Here is a 21832-nt window from a genome sequence, read left to right as displayed (position 1 = left end):
TGGACACAATTCTGATCAAGTGGATACAACTCAGCCTCTGTATCGCCATAGATACAGGATAGTATCTATGGCGATACAGAGGCTGAGGGTGGGTAGAGTGCCTGGACAGCAGAAGGGACGATGATGCCCTAATCAGGCAAAAACTAGACTGGCCTTTACCCCGCCCACTTTCTCCAGATTACAGAAGTAAAAAAGAAGAAGAAAATATAAATTGAAATGAGGAAATTAGAACATTTCTCATAAGAAGTAGCAGCCCACAGCTCACCAGGCAACACTTTCATCACTCTCCATTGAAATGGCGAGTGGTTTGCATGAAGAGGAGATTGAGATGGAGGCATATTATGGAAACATCGCTCTGTCTTCATCCAGGAGCCCAACTGAAGCCAGAGGAGTGACTCCTGCAGTGCCTGGTGAGTCACACAAGCCTGCAGGATTTAATAATGATAAAACAATGCTGTATCCATGTCAAATCATCATTATCATCATCATCATCATCATCATCATCATCATCATCATCATCATCATCAGTGTGGTGAACGTGTGTGTTTGGTTTCCTACAGGGAGAAAACTCCTCAGAGTGGTTGCTGTGAGTTTTGGGCTCCTGTGTGTGCTACAAGCTGCGCTCAACATCTGCCTGAGATTCACCCTCAGTGAGTTACAAAATGTCCTTAAACTGAGGAAAAGTCCTCACCTGTTGGTCTGATCCAGTCATGATGGAGCTTTTGAGATTTTTTTATTGTCAACCCTCCAAATCTTTTGTATTCTGCATTTCAATGACTAAAGATGTTTAGTTTCCTATTCTGTAGTGTTTCATTGCTGCTGTACTCATCGTTTCCTCAAATGTGTTTCATTATATGACAAACAACACATCATCAATTAGTTTTTTTGTTTTTTTTTGCAGGTCACCAAAGAGAGGAAAACCAACAAATACATAACAGTACTATGCTTCAACTGCAAGAGATAAAGAGTCGCGAGCTGATGAGAGAGAGAGACCAGTTACAGACCAGTAACAACAACCTGACCAGAGAGAGAGACCAGTTACAGACCAGTAACAACTACCTGACCAGTGAAAGAGACCAGTTACAGACCAATTACAACACCCTGACCAGAAAGAGAGACCAGTTACAGACCAGTAACAACAACCTGACCATCGAGAGAGACCAGTTACAGACCAGTAACAACAACCTGACCAGAGAGAGAGACCAGTTACAGACCAGTAACAACAACCTGACCAGAGAGAGAGACCAGTTACAGACCAGTAACAACAACCTGACCAGAGAGAGAGACCAGTTACAGACCAGTAACAACAACCTGACCAGAGAGAGAGACCAGTTACAGACCAGTAACAACAACCTGACCAGTGAAAGAGACCAGTTACAGACCAATTACAACACCCTGACCAGAAAGAGAGACCAGTTACAGACCAGTAACAACAACCTGACCAGCGAGAGAGACCAGTTACAGACCAGTAACAACAACCTGACCAGCGAGAGAGACCAGTTACAGACCAGTCACAACAACCTGACCAGAGAGAGAGACCAGTTACAGACCTTGATAAATAGCCTCTCTCAGATAACAGGTATGAACAATCTACAAAATGCTGTTGTTGGTCAAATTTGCTTCACCTGCTGTTTTTAAATGTAAAGCTGCTGGAATCGGCCAACAGCTCACATCCTGATGCTTTTCTTTGCAGTGCTGGGATGTCCATCGGGCTGGGAGAAGTTTCAGAGCAGCTGTTACTACATCTCTGATTACAGGACAAATTGGGAGGAGAGCAGACAACGGTGTTTGCTCCTAGGAGCCAACCTGGTGATCATCAACAGCAGAGGAGAACAGGTGAGAGAGGGATGGACGGGGCTGTGGTCTCCAGGTTTTCATACCTAATTGCTAGTCTAATTATTTTCTCTGTATCATTTTTCACTCCCAGGCCTTTCTGAAGGGCTTCCATGAACGTTTCTGGATTGGTCTGTCTGATTTGGACAATGAGGGACAGTGGAGGTGGGTGGACGGAACAGGACTGACTGATGGGTAAGAAATAGAGACAGAATGTGATGACACAAGCCTTTCTTACACTCCGGTCATCAGAGCCACTTCATTTACTTTTCACGTCTCAGTCTGAAGTACTCATGTGAGTGAGTTCTTCAAAACTCCACCAAACCCTATTTTACCTACAGCTCAACCAGTGGGTGCATTATATGATTTGATAATTTAGAAACAGACATTCTCTTTGGCTGAGAAATGTGTGTACGATTAGAATAATACAAAGAAAACTGTTGAAATGATTCCTCTTTATCTCATACAGGATCTGGGCACCTGGAGAGCCTAATGATATTGAAGGTGAAGACTGTGTGGAGCTTATTCGGGTATTCAATGCATGGAATGATGGAAATTGTTCTAACAAGAACCACAGTGTTTGTGAGAAGTTAGTATCTACTTAAGAAATGAAACCAAACCTTTTGTTGATGCTGCTCAAACAGCACAAAGAGAAGTAGAGCTGAAAGTCTGAACAAAGCTTTACATATTATTCCACCATGACAGAACCTTTCACTTGTATTACCTGACTTTTTTTGAAACTGTTTTATATCCTCTTGCCTGGTTTGTATTCCTTTTATTTGTTTTGTCATAAAACACTTTATAACTTTGAACTTAAACTTTTGAAAGGTGCTATGTAGATAAACGCATTATTATTATTATATGTTGCTGGAAATGAGCTCTGAGAAATAAGAAGGTTGGCAGGTGTAGAAACATTCTTTTGTTTTTAAGAAGAGGAGCTGAGACGTCTCTCTAAGTGCATCATAGTTCAACGACAGGGTCACTGCTCAAGCAAACCTGAAGTGAAGGTGTTTGATCAGAACTCTGTTTTGAATGTGTCTCATTGTTACTTAAGGAGACAAAGGGTAAACTGCAGCTCTTCTTATTGTAACTCCATCTTCTTGAAATTCATAATGATGAAGCTTACACATGATATTTGTCTGTTGGTTTATTGCTCTGGCTCGTCTCCTAAAACAAGCTTCATTCATATGTAATCACATATGTGTCAAGATTATTTTCAGCCCGACATCACAAACAATGGGCCGCAATCATCGGCTCTGCATCCAATCAAATACCAGCATTAGAACACAGTCTGCAGTCTGACAGTAGCACAGACAAGCAAGAATCAGCTGTGCCACATGAAGAAACAGGGGAGGATGTGGTCAGGATCAGAAATATACACGAAGTGATGTGCGTGTGATCAGAGGACATCTGTGAGAGCGTGAGGATATTTGAGACTTTGAATCACGAGCAGGAAGAATATTTGAGTGAATGCAACTGATAGATGTTAAACTCAATTAATGGCAGGAAAAAAATGCCAGAATCAAGCATTAACCAGATCAGCCCTAACTCTGTCTATTTATTCTACTATGAAGTAGAACAAAATAATTGAAATAAGGAAAGAATCGCTGTGTTACTTCCTCATGAGTCTAATAACAGGAAATGGAAGTGAAGGTGCAGTTCACAGCTCACCAAGCAGCATCTTCATCACTCTCCATTGAAATGGTAAGTGTTTTGCATGAAGAGGAGATTGAGATGGAGGCAGATTATGGAAACATCCCTCAGTCTTCATCCAGGAGCCCAGCTGGAGCTAGAGGAGTGACTCCTGCAGTGCCTGGTGAGTCACACAAGCCTACAGTTCAACAATTAGGATTTAATAATGATAAAACAATGCTGTGTCCATGTCACATCATCATCATCATCAGTGTGAACGTGTGTGTTTGGTTCCTACAGGGAGAAAACTCCTCAGAGTGGTTGCTGTGAGTTTTGGGCTCCTGTGTGTGCTACAAGCTGCTCTCAACATCTGCCTGAGATTCACTCTCAGTGAGTTACAAAATGTCCTTAAACTGAGGGAAAGTCCTCACCTGTTGGTCTGATCCTGTCATCATGGAGCTTTTGAGATTTTTTTATTGTCAACCCTCCAAATCTTTTGTATTCTGCACTTCAATGACTAAAGATGTTTAGTTTCCTATTCTGTAGTGTTTCATTGCTGCTGTACTCATCGTTTCCTCAAATGTGTTTCATTATATTATAAACAACACATCATCAATTTGCAGTTTGTTTTTTTTGCAGGTCACCAAAGAGAGGAAAACCAACAAATACATAACAGTACTATGCTTCAACTGCAAGAGATAAAGAGTCACGACCTGATGAGAGAGAGAGACCAGTTACAGACCAGTTACAACAACCTGACCAGAACGAGAGACCAGTTACAGACCAGGATGAACAACCTGATGAGAGAGAGAAACCAGTTCCAGGAATGCTGTTGTTGGTCAGATTTGCTTCACCTGTTAAAATAATTCAGCACTTTTCTGGTGTTGTCTTGACTTTGAAATGTAAAGCTGCTGGAATCGACCGACACCTCACATCCTGATGTTTTACTTTGCAGTGCTGGGATGTCCACTGGGCTGGCACAAGTTTCAGAGCAGCTGTTACTACGTCTCTAAATCCAAGAAAAATTGGAAGGAGAGCAGACAAGAGTGTTTGCGCAGTGGAGCCAACCTGGTGATCATCAACAGCAGAGCGGAACAGGTGAGAGAGAGATGGACGGGGCTGTGGTCTCCAGGTTTTTGCACATAATTGCTTGTCTAATTCTTTTCTTTGTATCATTTTTCACTCTCAGGCATTTTTAAAGGGCTTACACGACCTTTTCTGGATTGGTCTGTCTGATTTGGACAATGAGGGACAGTGGAGGTGGGTGGACGGAACAGGACTGACTGATGGGTAAGACATAGAGACAGAACGTGGTGACACAATCCTTTCTTACACTCCGGTCATCAGTGTATTCTGGTAAAGTAAGAATGATAGAAAGAAAATGATCAACGTTGAAATGATCCCTCTTTATCTCATACAGGGCCTGGGCACCAGGAGAGCCTAATAATGCAAATGGAGGAGAAGACTGTGCAGAGTTTGATAAGAGATTCGATGTATTTAATGATGCAGGTTGTTCTTTGGAAAGGTACAGTGTTTGTGAGAAGTTAATGAGTTAAAGCTACTTAACATCTGAAACCAAACCCTTTGTTGATGCTGCTCAAACAGCACAAAGATGCAGAGATGATAGTCTGATGAAAGCTTAATATACTATTCCACACTATTCAGGAGAACCCAGAGCATTTTCAGTCACAATTCAGCAATAGGTTTCACATGAGCATGTCAAAATAAATAAATAAAAACATCAATCATAAAAATCATTTTGCACTGTGTTTTGAGATTCTCATGCATGTTCATGTGTGTAGTATGTAATATTATTGTTTTATTGAAAGTTCCTATTGCACACCCAGCCATTGGTACAACATATCGTACATATAAGCGGCTGTCATGGAAACCCTCCTTAAAGCCGTCAGAAAGTGTCGCGGGTGTTTAAAGATGTTCTGCTTCCCCATACGGAGGAAACACTGTCACACTGTCGTAGCTCAAGGTTAGCTAACTAGCTAACTAATGTCGCCCCTCTCTGAAGAAAAGTTCCCTTTTTAAGGCTTTTTCTCTTGTTTGTCTCGTCGTCTTCTTCTGCCATGTTGTTGTTGGAGACGCTGTCATTGTAATGTGCTTAAATGCTGAAGGAAGAGTGACGTCTACCAATTCAAAACAATTTCCTGTTGTTCAGTCGTAAAGTTCATGCGCCGACACATATTATGTAGTAGTGCAGTTGTGAAGATGGTAGCAGAAGTGTTAACATGTTAAACAACATGTAAACTATGACCTGATGCAGATTGCTTTGAAGGTTACAGTTGATAGATAAAGCTATGAGGTAACCTTTCAGATATGTTCTTGTATTAATAACAAAATGTGTGTGTGTGTGTGTGTGTGTGTTTTCTATAGCCCAGTGATTTTCTTTATAAATTCAAACATGGTTCACTTCCATCTGAAATCGAGCAGTGCTGAAGGTGCAGCAGATCTCCTCCCTGATGATGATGATGATGATCCCCTGTAATATCCAGCTCATGTCATTTGTTCTGATCTGATGAAATTAAACAACATGGTCTGATGAAAACTGTCCCCTTGTTCTGTGTAACAAACTTTTGTCCATATCTGATCCCCACTACTGATGTCATCTTCACCCCCAGCGCTCTTCTCCTTTCACCTCATTATGAGCAGGAAGTTGACAGAATTATCATTACACCATAGACGTCTGGTCACCACAGACCTCCTGTTACACGTGCATGTAGTCATAGACTATAGATCTGTTACAAAAGGTTTAACCTGGAGGGGCTCCAGTTACACTTCATACCTGCTGATCCTTTAATCATGGTCAAATGATCCAGAATAAGCAGGGCCTGATGAAGAACAATAGGAGCATGCATACAATGATCAATCAGTTACAGAAAGATCAAGTGGACACAATTCTGAGTGTTGATTTTGTACTATACTGTATCTATGGCGATACAGAGGCTGAGGGTGGGTAGAGGGCCTGGACAGCAGAAGGGACGATGATGCCATAATCAGGCAAAAACTGGACTGGCCTTAACCCCGCCCACTTTCTCCAGATTACAGAAGTAAAAAAGAAGAAATAAAAACGGAATTGAGGAAATAAAGCATTTTCTCATGAGACTTATTATAGACTGAAGAAGTGTAGTGTCATCAGTGTATGCTGGTAAAGTAAGAATGATAGAAAGAAAATGATCAACGTTGAAATGATCCCTCTTTATCTCATACAGGGCCTGGGCACCAGGAGAGCCTAATAATGCAGATGGAGATGAAGACTGTGCAGAGTTTGATAAGAGATACAATGCATTTAATGATGCAGGTTGTTCTTTGGAAAGGTACAGTGTTTGTGAGAAGTTAATGAGTTAAAGCTACTTAACATCTGAAACCAAACCCTTTGTTGATGCTGCTCAAACAGCACAAAGATGCAGAGATGATAGTCTGATGAAAGCTTTATATATTATTCCACACTATTCAGGAGAACCCAGAGCATTTTCAGTCACAATTCAGCAATAGGTTTCACATGAGCATGTCAAAATAAATAAATAAAAACATCAATCATAAAAATCATTTTGCACTGTGTTTTGAGATTCTCATGCATGTTCATGTGTGTAGTATGTAATATTATTGTTTTATTGAAAGTTCCTATTGCACACCCAGCCATTGGTACAACATATCGTACATATAAGTGGCTGTCATGGAAACCCTCCTTTTCTATCCATTAAAGGCGTCAGAAAGTGTCGCGGGTGTTTAAAGATGTTCTGCTTCCCCATACAGAGGAAACACTGTCGCACTGTTGTGGCTCAGGGTTAGCTAACCAGCTAACTAACGTCACCCCTCTGAAGAGGTTCCCTTTTTTATGAAGAGTGACGTCTACCAATTCAAAACAGTTTCCTGTTGTTCAGTCATAAAGTTAATGCGCCGACACATATTATGAAGTAGTGCAGTTGTGAAGATGGTAACAGAAGTGTTAAACATGTTAAACAACATGTAAACTATGACCTGATGCAGATTGCTTTGAAGGTTACAGTTGATGGATAAAGCTATGAGGTAACCTTTCAGATATGTTCTTGTATTAATAACAAAATGTGTGTGTGTGTGTGTGTGTGTTTTCTATAGCCCAGTGATTTTGTTTATAAATTCAAACATGGTTCACTTCCATCTGAAATCGAGCAGTGCTGAAGGTGCAGCAGATCTCCTCCCTGATGATGATGATGATGATGATCCCCTATAATATCCAGCTCATGTCATTTGTTCTGATCTGATGAAATTAAACAACATGGTCTGATGAAAACTGTCCCCTTGTTCTGTGTAACAAACTTTTGTCCATATCTGATCCCCACTACTGATGTCATCTTCACCCCCAGCGCTCTTCTCCTTTCACCTCATTATGAGCAGGAAGTTGACAGATTTATCGTTACACCATAGACTTCTGGTCACCACAGACCTCCTGTTATACGTGCATGTAGTCATAGACTATAGATCTGTTACAAAAGGTTTAACCTGGAGGGGCTCCAGTTACACTTCATACCTGCTGATCCTTTAATCATGGTCAAATGACCCAGAATAAGCAGGTCTGATGAAGAACAATAGGAGCATTCATACAATGATCAATCAGTTACAGGAAGATCAAGTGGACACAATTCTGAGTGTTGTGTTTATACTATATTGTATCTATGGCGATACAGAGGCTGAGGGTGGGTAGAGGGCCTGGACAGCAGAAGGGACGATGATGCCATAATCAGGCAAAAACTGGACTGGCCTTAACCCCGCCCACTTTCTCCAGATTAGAGAAGTAAAAAAGAAGAAATTAAAAACGGAATTGAGGAAATAAAGCATTTTCTCATGAGACTTATCATAGACTGAAGAAGCAGTTCACAGCTCACCAAGCAACACCTTCATCACTCTCCATTGAAATGGCGAGTGGTTTGAATGAAGAGGAGATTGAGATGGAGGAAGATTATATAAACAAAGCTCTGATTTCATCCAGGAGCCCAGTTGAAGCCCGAGGAGTGACTCCTGCAGTGCCTGGTGAGTCACACAAGCCTGCAGTTCAACAATTAGGATTTAATAATGATAAAACAATGCTGTGTCCATGTCACATCATCATCATCATCAGTGTGGTGAACGTGTGTGTTTGGTTCCTACAGGGAGAAAACTCCTCAGAGTGGTTGCTGTGAGTTTTGGGCTCCTGTGTGTGCTACAAGCTGCTCTCAACATCTGCCTGAGATTCACTCTCAGTGAGTTACAAAATGTCCTTAAACTGAGGGAAAGTCCTCACCTGTTGGTCTGATCCAGTCCTCCTGGAGCTTTTGAGATTTTTTTATTGTCAACCATCCAAATCTTTTGTATTCTGCACTTCAATGACTAAAGATGTTTAGTTTCCTATTCTGTAGTGTTTCATGGCTGCTGTACTCATCGTTTCCTCAAATGTGTTTCATTATATGAGAAACAACACATCATCAATTTTTTTTTTGCAGGTCACAATAGAGAGGAAAACCAACAAATACATAACAGTACTATGCTTCAACTGCAAAAAATAAAGAGTCAAGACCTGATGAGAGAGAGAGACCAGTTACAGACCAGTAACAACAACCTGACCAGAGAGAGAGACCAGTTACAGACCAGTAACAACAACCTGACCAGAGAGAGAGACCAGTTACAGACCAGTAACAACAACCTGACCAGAGAGAGAGACCAGTTACAGACCAGTAACAACAACCTGACCAGAGAGAGAGACCAGTTACAGACCAGTAACAATCTGACCAGAGAGAGAGACCAGTTACAGACCAGTAACAACAACCTGACCAGAGAGAGAGACCAGTTACAGACCAGTAACAACAACCTGACCAGAGAGAGAGACCAGTTACAGACCAGTAACAACAACCTGACCAGAGAGAGAGACCAGTTACAGACCAGTAACAACAATCTGACCAGAGAGAGAGACCAGTTACAGACCTTGATAAATCACCTCTCTCAGATAAAAGGTATGAACAATCCACAAAATGATGTTGTTGGTCAAACTTGCTTCACCTGCTGTTTTTAAATGTAAAGCTGCTGGAATCGGCCAACAGCTCACATCCTGATGCTTTTCTTTGCAGGGCTGCGATGTCCACTGGGCTGGCACAAGTTTCAGAGCAGCTGTTACTACGTCTCTAAGTACAGGGAAAATTGGAACGATAGCAGACAAGAGTGTTTGCTCAGAGGAGCCAACCTGGTGATCATCAACAGCAGAGGAGAACAGGTGAGAGAGGGATGGACGGGGCTGTGGTCTCCTGACCTCACCTTCACATTTGCACACAACCAGTTTTTTTACCTAATTGCTTGTCTAATTCTTTTCTCTGTATCATTTTTCACTCTCAGGAATTTTTAAAGGACTTACAAGATCGTTTCTGGATTGGTCTGTCTGATTTGGACAATAAGGGACAGTGGAGGTGGGTGGACGGAACAGGACTGACTTATAGGTAAGAAATAGAGACAGAATGTGATGACACAATCCTTTCTTACACTCCGGTCATCAGAGCCACTTCATTTACTTTTCACGTCTCAGTCTGAAGTACTCATGTGAGTGAGTTCTTCAAAACTCCACCAAACCCCATTTTACCTACAGCTCAACCAGTGGGTGCATTATATATGTAGAGGTGGGGTGAAGGGTCGACGTAAATCGACTACTCGTTTATGTAAATACGTCGATTAGCATATCAATTCGCCGGCGCGTCGTAATGACATCAGATGGCTGCGCCAGGTGGAAGCATGCACGCAACCGGAACACAACCTTGCGAAACCTGGCGACTAAAGCAATCCACGTTCAAAAGTGAAAGCATCGCCGAGGGTGTTGTCAAGGCGGCTCTCTGCCGGCCGCCGTGCGGTTCTATGCTGTCCGTCGTGCGGCTCGTGGCTGACGTGTGGCTCGCAAGCGGGTCTCTGCCGGCTGACGTGCTGAAGCACAAACCGACCTGCTTCTCATGTATTTTTGTTGTTGAATGCAGATTGCGTTAGATCACCCATACATGAATTAAATACGCAATATGTTGTATTGTAAAACGGAGATTATCAGTCAAAAGGTGGCTAGTTGTGGAATAATTCATTGCAAGTCTTTGTTGTTTGCTTTCAAGAGGAGATGATTGAAGAAAATATTGAAATATTAATGAGATAAATTTGATATTTATTTTGGGGGGAATGATTGTTATATTGCGTAATAAATATAATATGTAGATTAATCGTTGAAAAAATGATCGTTAGGTGCAGCCCTAATTATATGATATGATTATTTAGAAACAGACATTCTCTTTGGCTGAGAAATGTATGTACGATTAGAATAATACAAAGAAAACTGTTGAAATGATTCCTCTTTATCTCATACAGGATCTGGGCACCTGAAGAGCCTAATGATGAATACGGAGGTGAAGACTGTGTGGAGCTTCTTCAGAAATTCAATGCATGGAATGATGCAAGTTGTTCTGCCATGAAGCACAGTGTTTGTGAGAAGTTAGTATCTACTTAAGAAATGAAACCAAACCTTTTGCTGATGCTGCTCAAACAGCACAAAGAGAAGTGGAGCTGAAAGTCTGAACAAAGCTTTACATATTATTCCACCATGACAGAACCTTTCACTTGTATTACCTGACTTTTTTTGTAACTGTCTTATATCCTCTTGCCTGCTTTGTATTCCTTTTGTATCCCGTCTCTCTAAGTGCATCATAGTTCAACGACAAGGTCACTGCTCAAGCAAACCTGAAGTGAAGGTGTTTGATCAGAACTCTGTTTTGAATGTGTCTCATTGTTACTTAAGGAGACAAAGTGTAAACTGCAGCTCTTCTTTTTGTAACTCCATCTTCTTGAAATACATAATGATGAAGCTTACACATGATATTTGTCTGTTGGTTTATTGCTCTGGCTCATCTCCTAAAACAAGTTACATTCATATATGTTTGTGTCAAGATTATTTTCAGCCCGACATCACAAACAATGGGCCGCATTCATCGGCTCTGCATCCAATCAAATACCAGCATTAGAACACAGTCTGCAGTCTGACAGTAGCACAGACAAGCAAGAATCAGCTGTGCCACATGAAGAAACAGGGGAGGATGTGGTCAGGATCAGAAATATACACGAAGTGATGTGCGTGTGATCAGAGGACATCTGTGAGAGCGTGAGGATATTTGAGACTTTGAATCACGAGCAGCAAGAATGTATTTGAGTGAATGCAGCTGATTGATGTTAAACTCAATTAAGGGCAGGAAAAAAATGCCAGAATCAAGCATTAACCAGATCAGCCCTAACTCTGCCTATTTATTCTACTATGAAGTACAAAAGAATTGAAATAATCGGATCGGATAACTAGCTAACTCAGTGGTTCTTAACCTGGGTTCGATGGAACCCCAGGGGTTCGGTGAGTCATTCTCAGGGGTTCGGCAGGGGTCAAGACACAAACAGTATACAATTTGGCAACACAATGTTTCTTTGCCACGCGGATTACAGATGGTATAAAATGGTTTCATCCCACCCTAGTAAATAAAACAACATCCATCTTTGATTTGTACGACTATGTCAAACCTTTTCGTCTCCAGTTCAATTGTATAAGGATTGAGGATTATTGGACAAAAACAAACTTGTCAAAAACCTATGAATTCAATTAAGGGGAAGACTGTTGACTGCTTGCAATGGATTTGTATTAGCAAGCCGTGCAACAAAAAGTAGGTTTCTTTAAGAAATGGAAGTTTTTTTGAGGGTTCTTCACTCCGTTTAGACGCCTTGCTTTTGTTTACTTTTCTATGGGCTCGTAATGCCCCTTCAAAAACGCTGAATACCTCGACGAAATCATTCAAATCATTCAACAGAGCCAGCTTCAACAGCAACTCATCAGAACAACAACACCCTCAATGTTTTGGTGTCACCAAATCGTACCATACCCTGTTATTGCTGAGAAAGCCCTTGAGATAGTCACACCGTTTGTTACAACGTATCTTTGCAAGCAACCCTTTTCGAGGATGGTAGACATGAAAACTAAGAAAAGGAACAGACTTTGTTGCGAAAGTGATATGAGAGTGGCACTTTCCAAGGTGGAGCGGCGTATTTCTGAACTGTATCTAAACGGCAACAGCAAAAGTCACATTGATTTGCAGTAAATATTCAATGAGTTATGGTTTTGTGTGAAATTCATGTTTTGTTGGTTTTGTTCTTTGAACACAGTGATTTTGTGTGCAACTGATGCACTAATAAAATATATACCTAAGTTTTGAAGAAATCATATTTTATTTTTCTAATTACGAAGGGTTCGGTGAATGCACTGATGAAGCTTGCGGGGTTCAGTACTTCTAATAAGGTTAAGAACCACTGAGCTAACTAATGTCGCCCCTCTCTGAAGAAAAGTTCCCTTTTTAAGGTTTTTTCTCTTGTTGGTCTCGTCGTCTTCTTCTGCCATGTTGTTGTTGGAGACGGTGTCATTGTAATGTGCTTACATGCTGCATGAAGAGTGACGTCTACCAATTCAAAACAGTTTCCTGTTGTTCTGTCATAATGTTAATGTGCTGACACATATTATGAAGCAGTGCAGTTGTGAAGATGGTAACAGAAGTGTTAACATGTTAAACAACGTGTAAACTATGACCTGATGCAGATTGCTTTGAAGGTTACAGTTGATAGATAAAGCTATGAGGTAACCTTAATCAGGCAAATAACCTGATTAACTTTCATTCATCAAGCATCTCTTTATAATTTTCATCATCAACCATCTACATGTTTTGTATTCTGCACTTGAATGACTTAAGACGTTTACTTTCCTATTCTGTAGCCTTTCATGGCTGCTGTACTCATTGTTTCCTCAAATGTGTTTCATTGTATAACAAAACATTTTTTTGCAGGTCACCAAAGAGAGGAAAACAGTACGACGATTCAACTGCAAGAGATAAAGACTCGTGACCTGGCCAGAGAGAGAGACCAGCTACAGACCAGGATGAACAACCTGATGAGAGAGAGAGACCTGTTCCAGAAATGCTGTTGTTGGTCAAATTTGCTTCACCTGTTTAAAAAAAACAGCACTTTTCTGGTGTTGACTTTAAAATGTAAAGCTGCTGGAATCTGCCAACACCTCACATCCTGATGTTTTACTTTGCAGGGATGCGATGTCCACCGGGCTGGCTCAAGTTTCAGTGCAGCTGTTACTACGTGTCTAATTACAGGAAAAACTGGAAAGGTAGCAGACAAGAGTGTTTGCTCAGAGGAGCCAACCTGGTGATCATCAACAGCAGAGGAGAACAGGTGAGAGAGGGATGGACGGGGCTGTGGTCTCCAGGTTTTTACACATAATTGCTTGTTAATTCTTTTCTCTGTATCATTTTTTACTCTCAGGCATTTTTGAAGGACCTCCACTATCCTTTCTGGATTGGTCTGTCTGATTTGGACAATGAGGGACAGTGGAGGTGGGTGGACGGAACAGGACTGACTGATGGGTAAGGAATAGAGACAGAATGTGGTGACACAATCCTTTCTTACACTCCGGTCATCAGTGTATTCTGGTAAAGTAAGAATGATAGAAAGAAAATGATCAACGTTGAAATGATCCCTCTTTATCTCGTACAGGGCCTGGGCACCAGGAGAGCCTAATAATGCAGATGGAGATGAAGACTGTGCAGAGTTTGATAAGAGATACGATGCATTTAATGATGCAGGTTGTTCTTTGGAAAGGTACAGTGTTTGTGAGAAGTTAGCGAGTTAAAGATTTTACATCGGAAACCAAATCCTTTGTTGATGCTGCTCAAACAGCACAAAGATGCAGAGATGATAGTCTGATGAAAGCTTTATATATTATTCCACACTATTCAGGAGAACCCAGAGCATTTTCAGTCATTATTCAGCAAAACGTTTCACATGAGCATGTCAAAATAAATAAATAAAAACATCAATCATAAAAATGTCTTTGCACTGTGTTTTGAGATTCTCTTGGATGTTCATGTGTGTAGAAGGTAATATTATTGTTTTATTGAAAGTTCCTATTGCACACCCAGCCATTGGTGGACAGGGAATCTCCCCGAGGTTCGGTTTCTATTAGGAAAATACGTTATTATTTCAATTATCCAATTGAAATAGTATTTAAAGCTTGCATTTTAAAAACCTGTGCAATCAGTGAAGCGCCCTTAAATTTTCGAATTTAAGGCGTGTACTTTCCCATATCGCCACACGGGGGCGCTGAAATGTTTCCACGCACGTTTTGACTCGCTGAAATACGTACGCTCGCCCCTCAAGTGTCGCGAGATTCAAGCGTCTTCACGCTCTTCTCGTCCAGCATGGCTGCGCTGTATGAGGGTTACACGTTGTACGGGCTCGTCCCGGCTCCGAACCTGGCCGACTCCGGCATCCAGGGGATCGAGCAGGAGAGAGACAGCGACCATGTCCTCGTCACGGACTCCACCAGATCGGTCACTCTGTATAAGGTACCGGCGGGGGCGCGGGGGGCTTCGATCTGGGTCCGGTGTTTCAACGGGCGCGTGCGTGTGTGTGCTGGCTGTTGTTGATTCTTATGTACAACATATCGTAAATATAAGTGGCTGTCATGGAAACCCTCCTTTTGTATCCATTAAAGTCGTCACAAAGTGTCGGGGGTGTTTAGAGATGTTCTGCTTCCCCATATGGAGGAAACACTGTCACACTGTTGTAGCTCGAGGTTAGCTAACTAGCTAACTAATGTCGCCCCTCTCTGAAGAAAAGTTCCCTTTTTAAGGCTTTTTCCCTTGTTTGTCTCGTCGTCTTCTTCTGCCATGTTGTTGTTGGAGAAGGTGTCATTGTAATGTGCTTAAATGCTGCATGAAGAGTGACGTCTACCAATTCAAAACAGTTTCCTCTTGTTCTATCATCAAGTTAATGCGCTGACTGATATTATGTAGTAGTACGTTGAGAAGATGGTAACAGAAGTGTTAAACATGTTAAACAACATGTAAACTATGACCTGTTAGGGTATTTGCACATTTCGGCTCAGGATTAGAACTTTTTGGTAGTTAACGGGTTCTCAACCGGTGGGGCGTGTACCGCTAGTGGGCTCTGAAATCCCCCTGGTGGTGTGTGAGGTAACTGCGGCGCTTGTTCTTTGGTTGCAGAGGTTTTCTGGGATTTGTCCTAGAATCGGAGACTGCAAGAGAGGACCAGGTTGTGTCGTTATCTGTGACGTCACCTTCTCCGTCTCTGCTCAGTGTGAACGGCGGTGTGTTTAAGGGACTTCGGTGTTTGTGCGTTTGTGTGTATGTATGTCACTCACAGGTGTGTTTGTGCTGTTTCCTGCAGGTTTCAGACCAGAAGCCCCTGGGCAGCTGGACAGTGAAACAGGGACAGACGCTGAGCTGCTCAGCTGTGTACAACCTGCAGACCAAGGAGTATGTGGCCGTCTCAGACAGCAAGGTAAGAGGTGAACCTGAAAAAAGACTGCAGCAGTGCATTCTGGGGGGGAAACTAAGTCGATTGTTCAAGTGTTAGTTGTTGTTTTCACTCTGGTAATCTCTCACTACTACCGGAGGGAGCATGAGAGAGGAATCATCTGTACTTGTTAACTCGCCTTCAAATCCAGTTGATGTTGTTTTGCCAGACTGGTCCAGGAAACTCTGCTTGTCTCGCCGTCACCTCCTCCATTTTCTATCCGTCTGTAGTGCTGAGCTGTCCCAAGTGTCCGCCTCATCCTCTCAGGAGTTAACATCTTTTGTTTTGTTTCCAAGGTGATCAGAGTTTGGAAAGAGGAAGACGTCCTCTTGGATAAAGCCTTCAAAGCCACTGTAAGTGTGAACGTGTCGGTTCAGTTGTTTGCTCCAACTCTCCAAATGTGTGTGTGTGTAATGCGTAGAATCCAGTCAAGGTAGTCCCGATAAGCATCCCCCCTCTCACCCTTTCACATTCATGCTCCCGTTAACATTCCTACTGTTCCCCTCAGGTGTCATCAAATGTGTGGAGGGTCCACTGCGTCTCTGGAGGAGAACCTGTGGTCTTGTTTCAGAGAGGAGCTGTGAGACTCCTGGAATCTCTCCTTGCTGCTCCTCAGCAGCCAGTGGAGGACATCCTGGCCCCAGAAGAAACCATCAGGTCTGTGTCCTCCTGTGCGTTACAGCCCCTTTAAACAGCCGAGGTCCAAAATCTCTCCCCGTCAATAACTCCTCTTGTCTTCTTTAGGTGGAGCACACATATTGTTGTTGATACACAGCAGTTTGTCATCTTCACCACTGAACAGGTAAGGGCGTTTGTATTCTTCTGCATTTGTCGCTTTTAAGGCATCCAGACCTGAAGAGCAAACCTGGCCCTCCTCGTCTTGACACGTGTCTTTATTTCTTTCCCCACCACAGAGAGGAGATCACTTCCTGTACCTGCAGAGACTGAACCCCAACACGCTGCAGCGGTACAGATTGGAGCGAGAGGAGCCTGGCCTCTGCCCACTCAGCTTCTCTGCCTCCTGCAGGGAGAAACGCATCAGCCTGCTTTATCTGTGTAAGCCTGCAGTTCCTTTATGACACACACTCTTCTTTGTTTCTGTTTTTTAAAGGGATTGGAGTGTACCTCCAAAGTTGAATATTCAAGGTTCACAAAAAATGGAACCCCTAGTCTGTTTGCCCAGCAACTTAGGAGTCGGTGGAAATTAAAAGTTGAAAGTGAAATAGTCGCACAATCCCAACAAGTATCACATAAACGCACAGAGTTGCAGTACGTGACATCACCAGCAGGCAGGTCTCCTAACGGCCACTGAGGGAAACAAACTCATTGATTGAGGCCATCACTCACTCGGTTGTCCTCTGCTCCTCATGTCAGTCATCCTCCTCTATCTACCCTCCTTCTCTTTACAGTAATGCAGACTGTGTTGGGTCACACACTGCATTTTTATGGGATATTTATCTCAGTCCTGTTAAATGCTTGTAAAATGTGGCGCACATGAATGCATCCCTGTCATCTGTCTCACTCTGCGCTGCTTTCTACCTTCTGTCCCTCGTGTCTCTCTCTCTCCCAGACCCAAACGGTCGCGTGTACCAGAGCGTGGTGTCTGTGCGGGGCCTGGGGGCCGACGAGGGGGCCCAGGCCCTTCCACTGCCCCGCAGCCTGCAGCTGGACCTTCCCGTAGGCGAGGGCCTGCTGGGGGCAGCGTCGGCCGTGGTCCTGGATGAAGCTCACGTGGCGGTGGTGGGCGTGCCTCACCCTTCTGCCGGAGCTGGCAAAGGTAAAGGTCACACTGTGACTGTGATGAACACCAGTGGGCTGTGGAGGAAGTTCATCTTTTACCCTGAAAGAGTTTGATTGAACCAATGGTGACGTGGGCCTGGATATGAGTTGTAAATATTCTGTTTTCCATTCTTCAGACTTCCTCTGCATCTGGAATACCAATTTCCAGACGCTCCAGGCAGGGAAGGAGATGGCAGGGAAGATCTATGGACAGGTAGGAATCCTCTGGCCTCATTAACTGAGAGTGTAACCCCACCAAGCCCATTGTTTCCTCATCTTCCTCTGGTATACGATCGGTGTCGAGTTAGGATGAGGCTAGCGGTGTGGCAGCATGTTTACATGCTCCGTGTGCCAGGGTTCCCTGTCCTTCCAGCTGCTGAGTGCTGATGCAGGACTGTATGACTCTGGCAGATCATTCCGTCTGCTCTCCACTGTGACCAGGCTCCCCGTCCTTCCTCACAACTTTATAGCAGATGACAGTCTTAACACACACACACACACACACACACACACACACACACACACACTCACACTCACACTCACACTCACACTAACTCACTCACTTTCCCCCTCAAAGCGTATTCATTCATCCCTGCTTTGTGTACATTTTCCTTTTCTGTCGTAGCTCTGGAATTTTTCCAGCAAGTTGTTCATACCACACGGGAAAACCTTGTCTGTGATTCCATATGACTGCCCCAAGTCTTCCCTGGCTGCGGCCCTGGGCAAACTAAAGCAGGCCAAGACTGAAGGTGAGCAGACCAGCAGCTGTACAGCAAAATGAACTACATACATTTGATGCTGATGTACATTATTCGTATTGTTGCTTCATCACCTTTAATGATTCCTAGCTGATAAGTACTTGTTGATTCCATTTGGTGATGTTGCTGTGTGTCTATCCAGAGTGCAAAGCTGCAGCTTCCGTACCGTCGTGGAACAACATCCTGCACGGGGAGAAAGCTCAACCACCTAGAACAGCGGAGACCAGGAAGACGGTAATTTGGTTTGTTTGACGTGAGGCAACATGGGGCAACTTACAGATGTCTTACCGCAACTAATTGTCACCCACTCTGATCTTTAACAGTCATCATTAACATTGCTTATCTTCCCATACAGAGAACAAACCGCAAGATCCAATCATCGCCTAGTTTGACTGTTGACCAAGTTCTGGAGCTCATCAAGGTGAAATCCTGAACCTGAACGCAGCTGAATTCTGAGAGTTCTGACACAATATACCTGACAAAATCATTCTGTCTCCGCCCCCCACAGACGGCACCAGTGGAGGAGGTCCAGAAGGAGGTGGAGGGCCTCCTGTCCAGAGCAGAGATCCAGGACCTGCAGCCCTCAGCGGGGCAGCTGGCGTCGGCCCTCGTGTGTCGGAGTCTGGCTGACCCGGCCTTCTACACCTCCAGCACCCTGGCACAGCTCGTTCACACTCAGTGCCTCTGCCACAGGTCAGTAAGGCAGCACTACAGGACCAGGGAAGCAAGCCTTTTCTAGATAATTAAGGGGAATGAACTAAAAGTTAACCCGTAAATGTTAAGCTGTCTTCAAATAACAGCTTGTTGTTGTTGTTGTTGTTGTTGTGACCATACACCCGTGTGCCTCCCACAGTGTGTGTCCTGAGCTTCTGCTGCTGGCCCTGGAGAGGAAGGACTACTTCCTGTGTCAGCTCTGCTTGCAGCTCTTCCCCGACATCCCTGAAGCCATCACCTGTGCCTGCCTTAAGGCCTTTATAAGGTGAAAACAAATGATTGAAATGTGAACAAAAGCCCTTCTCTTTCTCATCATAACGTTTTGAAGCGAAGAACTCCTCCGGCACTATTCACCATTCATGGTGTTGAATACCACAGTTAATCAGAACAATAGAGCCGTACAAGACTCAGCAGAATTTCAGGGTTAACCTAATCAGACCATTGGCTGGATGAACTGTTTAATGTAAAGGCGACTTCTTGTCCCTTCTTGCTGCAGTATGCCAGACGGCGATGCAGAGATGGAGAGCCTGGAGCCCGACAGCGTCTCCTTCATGGAAACACTCATTTCCAGCGGGCGCGGCCAGGACGGCTTGCAGAACGGTTTTGGTGACGCCCCCTCTGAGGAGGAGCGCTCAGACACTGTGAGTGGAGACGGAGCCGCCCCCAAGGCCAGAACGGAAGACCAAACCCCTTCGATCCAGTCTGGACAGATCTGCCCCGTGGGATTACACAAAGCTATCTTACTGTATCCTCCCAATGCACCAGAAACATCTGTCCTATTTCTAAAGGAATGTACAACTGGCAACACTAAGTGGAGGGAAAAGGAAGGATAATATAACTGAAATATAATTGAAGAATGTAAGTATTGGAGTTAAACATTCATTTGTGGAAGTATGAGATCTTAACTTCACGCTGCATAGCAATGAGATCCTGCAGACGGCGTACAGCGAGTCCTTTCTCCTCCCACATCTCAAAGATCTCTCCTCCCAGCAAGTTACTGTGAGTAAAGTCATTGTTTGACGTTTGTCCACCCGTGTACATACACATGGGTCCAGATGGGATGAAGCTGAAGTCTTCTTTCCCCCTAAAGGAATTGATGTCCTATTGTACGTTGCATTGAATTAGCAATTCTATAATGCTTGGTGTTTCATTCATCTTCTTTGCATTGTCCATGTTTCCTTCCGTCCCACCAGCTTTTCCTCCAGTACCTGCAGTTCCTCTACCTAAGATATGTCCAGGATGATGCAACACAGACGCCTGGATTCAGGTCGCCAACTCTGACGCAGGTCCGTACCCCACATCTGACCGCTACGCTCCTCATCTCAGTGCATTCTGTTATTATTAACAAACGGATCAATGCAGTAAACCAACCCTCCCTCTCAGACACGATTCAAGCCTGCTTCCTTTCCGTTTTGATTGCAGCTCATGGATTGGGTGTGCTTGTTGTTGGACGCCCACTTCACGGTGCTCGTCATGACTCCAGAGGCCAAAGGCTTACTGCGGAACCTCCACACCTTTGTCAAGTCCCAGGTAACCGTCTTCCTTATTGGACATTGGTTTATTGATGTTGATTGTACATGTTTGCAAACAGATTCACTCATGTGTGTTCTGAGAGAGCTAATATCCTCTACGCCAGTATAACACTGGGCTTTATTGATGGCTGGTTGCACTCAGTGACCCGTGCTTTTGGGCGGGTCAGGCCTCACAGCTTACAACAGAGCAGAAACGTATTTATAAACTCTCAGGGAAAGAACTTAAACCAAGATGCTTTTCCCGTCCTCAGGTGAGGCTGGTTTCTGAGCTGGGGAAGATCGAGGGCAGCCTGCAAGAGCTCAACAAGATGAAGACCACACAGGAAGTTGGACAATACTCCATTGAAATCATCGAGCTGTTTTAGGATCTGTACAGAAAAGGATTCGTGAAACCTCTCACCTGTGCTAGTGTGGAGGTTTTACATGCCCCCCGCCCCCCCAATGGATTATGAACATTTCAAGTTTATCATGCCACAAAAGTAACAATGCATGCAGTTTTACACGTGAACAACTCCTGATGTACCATAGACGTAACACGCAGACGCCCGTTCCACCGTCTTTTAAACTCATCTGTGCTGACAGGGCTTTCATCGCTCTTATAGAATGTCGATTTCACGATTACATGAAGAGCCTGGTTGTAAGATAAACTTGGTACAATAAGTAAGAAATCTATAGGGAAGCCAGCTGTTCAAGAGTATGGTCATGGTTTATAACATTTTATTCAACGTTTGGACACAATTATGAGAGCGATTGGATGTTTTTGTACGTGTCCTGATACAACTGAACATGTGTCAATCTCCTGTCTTTATAACTCGTTGCGATTTCTACAGAAGTGCATTTGTTTGCTCACAAATCTATAGCAATATAAAAAAATTGTTAAACCATGTGTGACGGTGTTTTTTATTAAAAGGTGCCATTAAAGTTGTTTTCATTGTGAATTACTGGTGTATGCACTCGGTGTCTGTAAGCCGATGTAATGATGGCCCTCATACAAAGCTCACTCACTTCAATCAAATATCAGATCGAGGATTCCCCCCTCATTTCAACTTAATTAATAAAAAAATAATTAAATGACATGTTATATAGACAGCAAGACGTCAACAAAAAATGGGCTACATTTAAAAAAAAAAAACTTTCATCAGATGCAAACCTATAAACTTAAAACAACAAACAAATGCATTATAAACAAAT

At 43.3% G+C, this 21832-nt stretch overlaps 2 protein-coding genes across 2 annotated transcripts; both read left to right on the top strand.

Moving 5' to 3' along the window:
* Window positions 1-231: 231 nt before the first annotated feature.
* Window positions 232-12032, top strand: LOC143016665 (uncharacterized). Its single transcript, XM_076171104.1, has 12 exons — window positions 232-410; window positions 561-650; window positions 902-1579; window positions 1694-1836; window positions 1928-2028; window positions 2303-2426; window positions 3472-3649; window positions 3766-3855; window positions 4105-4299; window positions 4421-4563; window positions 4655-4755; window positions 10819-12032. Exons 1-12 carry the CDS (start codon window positions 296-298, stop codon window positions 10955-10957), a joined length of 2097 nt encoding a protein of 698 aa, XP_076027219.1. The 5' UTR covers window positions 232-295; the 3' UTR covers window positions 10958-12032.
* Window positions 12033-14712: 2680 nt separating this feature from the next.
* On the top strand, window positions 14713-21527 carry nol11 (nucleolar protein 11). Its single transcript, XM_076171080.1, has 18 exons — window positions 14713-14885; window positions 15730-15843; window positions 16155-16211; window positions 16367-16515; window positions 16603-16660; window positions 16773-16914; window positions 17429-17635; window positions 17775-17851; window positions 18263-18386; window positions 18538-18629; window positions 18751-18816; window positions 18904-19088; window positions 19249-19374; window positions 19606-19854; window positions 20030-20108; window positions 20303-20395; window positions 20532-20639; window positions 20893-21527. The coding sequence occupies exons 1-18, from the start codon at window positions 14739-14741 to the stop codon at window positions 21004-21006; spliced, it is 2187 nt and encodes a 728-aa protein (XP_076027195.1). The 5' UTR covers window positions 14713-14738; the 3' UTR covers window positions 21007-21527.
* The last annotated feature ends 305 nt before the right edge of the window (window positions 21528-21832 follow it).

The sequence above is a fragment of the Genypterus blacodes genome, unplaced genomic scaffold (genome assembly GCF_046128005.1).
Source record: "Genypterus blacodes isolate CSIRO-AG114 ecotype Tasmania unplaced genomic scaffold, CSIRO-AGI_Gbla_v1 ptg000240l_1, whole genome shotgun sequence".
NCBI classification, from domain to species: domain Eukaryota; kingdom Metazoa; phylum Chordata; class Actinopteri; order Ophidiiformes; family Ophidiidae; genus Genypterus; species Genypterus blacodes.
Note: the sequence above shows the minus strand (reverse complement) of the source record. Positions and strands in the feature narration are given on the sequence as shown.